This window comes from Eretmochelys imbricata, chromosome 4 (assembly GCF_965152235.1).
Source record: "Eretmochelys imbricata isolate rEreImb1 chromosome 4, rEreImb1.hap1, whole genome shotgun sequence".
In the NCBI taxonomy this organism is placed as follows: domain Eukaryota; kingdom Metazoa; phylum Chordata; order Testudines; family Cheloniidae; genus Eretmochelys; species Eretmochelys imbricata.
The window spans coordinates 20,744,980-20,747,480 of record NC_135575.1 but is presented as its reverse complement, the minus strand read 5'-3'; the positions used below and the strand labels follow the sequence as shown (position 1 = coordinate 20,747,480).

The following is a 2,501-nucleotide window of genomic DNA, read 5'->3' as shown; positions in this document are numbered from 1 at the left end:
CTTAACGTCCTTTGCCCAACTAGTAAATATGCTACCCAATCAGAGCGCAACTAGCCACAAGGCAGCCAATGGGAACACGAGCGCCGCGGGATCACTTCGCTCTTCTGTATCTTTTCTTTTCAGTGGTTGGTTAAAGGACGGAAATGACGTTTGGGACTGGGGGGGGGGCAGGTTTCCGGTTGGCTGGCGGTTGGGAAGCCGGAGGCTGTTCCCTTCAGGAGGCCTCGCTAGCGGGCGGCAGAGAGGAGCCTGCCCTCCCCCCACCTGTCTAGCGATGGTGCCGCCGTTGCCCCCCACGCCCCTGGAGGCGTTTCCCCGCTCCAGAGGCCTGGCGTCGCCGGCCCGGACCTGACCGCTCCGGCCCGGCGCCCGAGGGATGGAGGGGGGCGGCCCCGCGGTGCGCAGGAGGAGCCGGTCTGCCTGTGCCCGCGAAAGGAGCCGGGACCGAAGTCGGTCCCGCGGCGCCTGCTTCCCTCCAGCCCGGAAGAGACCGAGCTCTGGGGCCGGGGAGGAGCCTCAGCCCGCCCCCGCCAGCCCCGAGGTACGGGGGGAGCAGGCAGGACGCCTGGGTTCCCTCCCTGGCGATAACTCCCCATCTCCCCATAATGGGAGTGAATGAGACTAAGCGGTTGGGGCCGCTCTGCTCGGGGGAGGGGCACTGCGGCTGTCTCAAGCCCATCGCTCCTCACAGGCCACAGTGTGGGGCAGCTGGCAGGGAGGGGTCAGAGCAACGGTCCCTCTTGCCCAGTGGCCTGTCAGTGGCCCATGCTAGATATTTCAGAGGGAATTAACTGAACAGGGCAGCTATCAAGAGGCCTCCTCTCATCCAGTCCCATCTTTCGACGGACAGAGGTTTAGGGACACCCAGAGCATTGGGTTGTGTCCCTGACCATCTTGGTTAATAGCCAGCAATAGAGCTGCTCTCCCTGAACTTACCTAATTCTTTTTTTTTTTTTTTTTTGAACCCAGTGATTCTTCTGGCCTTTGCAACATCCCCTGGCAACAAGTTCCACAGGTTGACTGTGTGTTTTGTGAAGAAGTACTTAGGTTTGTTTTAAATCAGGGGTTCTCAAACTGGGGTTTGGGACCCCTGGGGGGGTTGTGAGGTTATAACATGGGGGGTTGCGAGCTGTCAACCTCTACCCCAAACCCCACTTTCCCTCCAGCATTTGTAATGGTGTTAAATATATAAAAAAGTGTTTTTAATTTGTAAGGGGGGGGTCGTACTCAGAGGCTTACTATGTGAAAAGGGTCACCAGTACAAAAGTTTGAGAACCACCGTTTAAAATCATTATTAATTTTATTGGGTGATCCTGGTTCTTATGTTAAGTGAAGGGATTAATAACACTTTGCTATTGATTTCCTTCACACTATTAATGATTTTATAGATCTCTATCATATCGTCTCTTAATTGCTTCTTTTCTAAGATGACAAGTCCCAGTCTTTTTAATTTCTCCTCCATTGGAAGCTGTTCTACACGACTAATTGTTTTAGTTGCCCTTCTCTGCGTCTTTGATAATGCTACTATATCTTTTTTGAGATGGGGCTACCAGCGTTGCAAATATAATTCAAGGTGTGGGCATACCATAGATTTATATACTGGCATTATGGTATTTTTTGTTTTATTATCTATCTCATTTGTGTCCAGAGAACTGGCCACAATAAGGCCAGTATCCCTTTCTTAAGTGGTAACAACTAGTTTAGACCCCATCATTTTGTACATGGGATTATTTTTTTCAGTGCATGTTACTGTACATCAGTATTAACTATCAGCATTACCTTTTATCTACCATTTTGTCATCCAGTCTCTGAATTTAGTGAGATCTCTATGTAGACTCTTTGCAGTCAGCTTTGGACTTAACTGTCTTGAGTAATTTTGTATCATCAAATTTTGCTACCTTCTTGTTCACCCCCTTATCCAGATCATTTATGAATATGTTGAATAGCCTTGTTCCCAGTACAGATTATTGGGGGACCACACTATTTACCTCTCTCCATTGCTAAAACTGACCATTTATTCCTACCCTTTGTTTCCTGTCTTTTAACCAGTACATGAGAGGACTATCCCTCTTATCCTGTGTCTGCTTACTTTGCTTAAGAGCCTTTAGTTAAAGACTTTGTCAAAGGTTTTCTGAAAGTCCGAGTATACCATATCCTCTGGATCACCCTTGCCACATGTTTGTTGACAGCCTCAAAGAATTCTAATAGATTGGTGAGGCATGATTTCCCTTTACAAAAGCTGTGTTGACTCTTCCCCAACATAATATGTTTATCTGTGTGTTTGATAATTCTGTTCTTTACTATGGTTTCAACCAATTTTCCTGATACTGAAGTTAGACTTACTGGCCTGTAATTGCTAGGATTGCCTCTAGAGCCTTTTTTTTTTTTTTTTAAATTAGCACTACATTAGCTACCTTCCAGTATTTGGTACAGAGGCTGATTTACATGCCATGGTTAGTAGATTGGCAATTTTACGTTTGTGTTCTTTCAGAACTCTTGGG

At 47.5% G+C, this 2,501-nt stretch overlaps 1 protein-coding gene across 7 annotated transcripts in view; it reads left to right on the top strand.

Annotated features, from left to right (window-relative positions):
• The first annotated feature begins 167 nt into the window (after window positions 1–167).
• The window catches only part of HELQ (helicase, POLQ like), a 34,733-nt gene continuing 32,399 nt past the window's right edge, over window positions 168–2,501 (top strand). For 3 of the 7 annotated variants that reach the window (XM_077814978.1, XM_077814977.1, XM_077814976.1), the window contains exon 1: window positions 169–541. In XM_077814978.1, the coding sequence (XP_077671104.1) occupies window positions 377–541 (165 nt within the window). In that variant the 5' untranslated portion in view covers window positions 169–376. Of the gene's footprint in view, window positions 542–969; window positions 1,048–2,501 lie in introns of all 7 variants that reach the window. The other 4 variants (XM_077814979.1, XM_077814981.1, XM_077814983.1 and 1 more) reach the window with 4 other exon arrangements.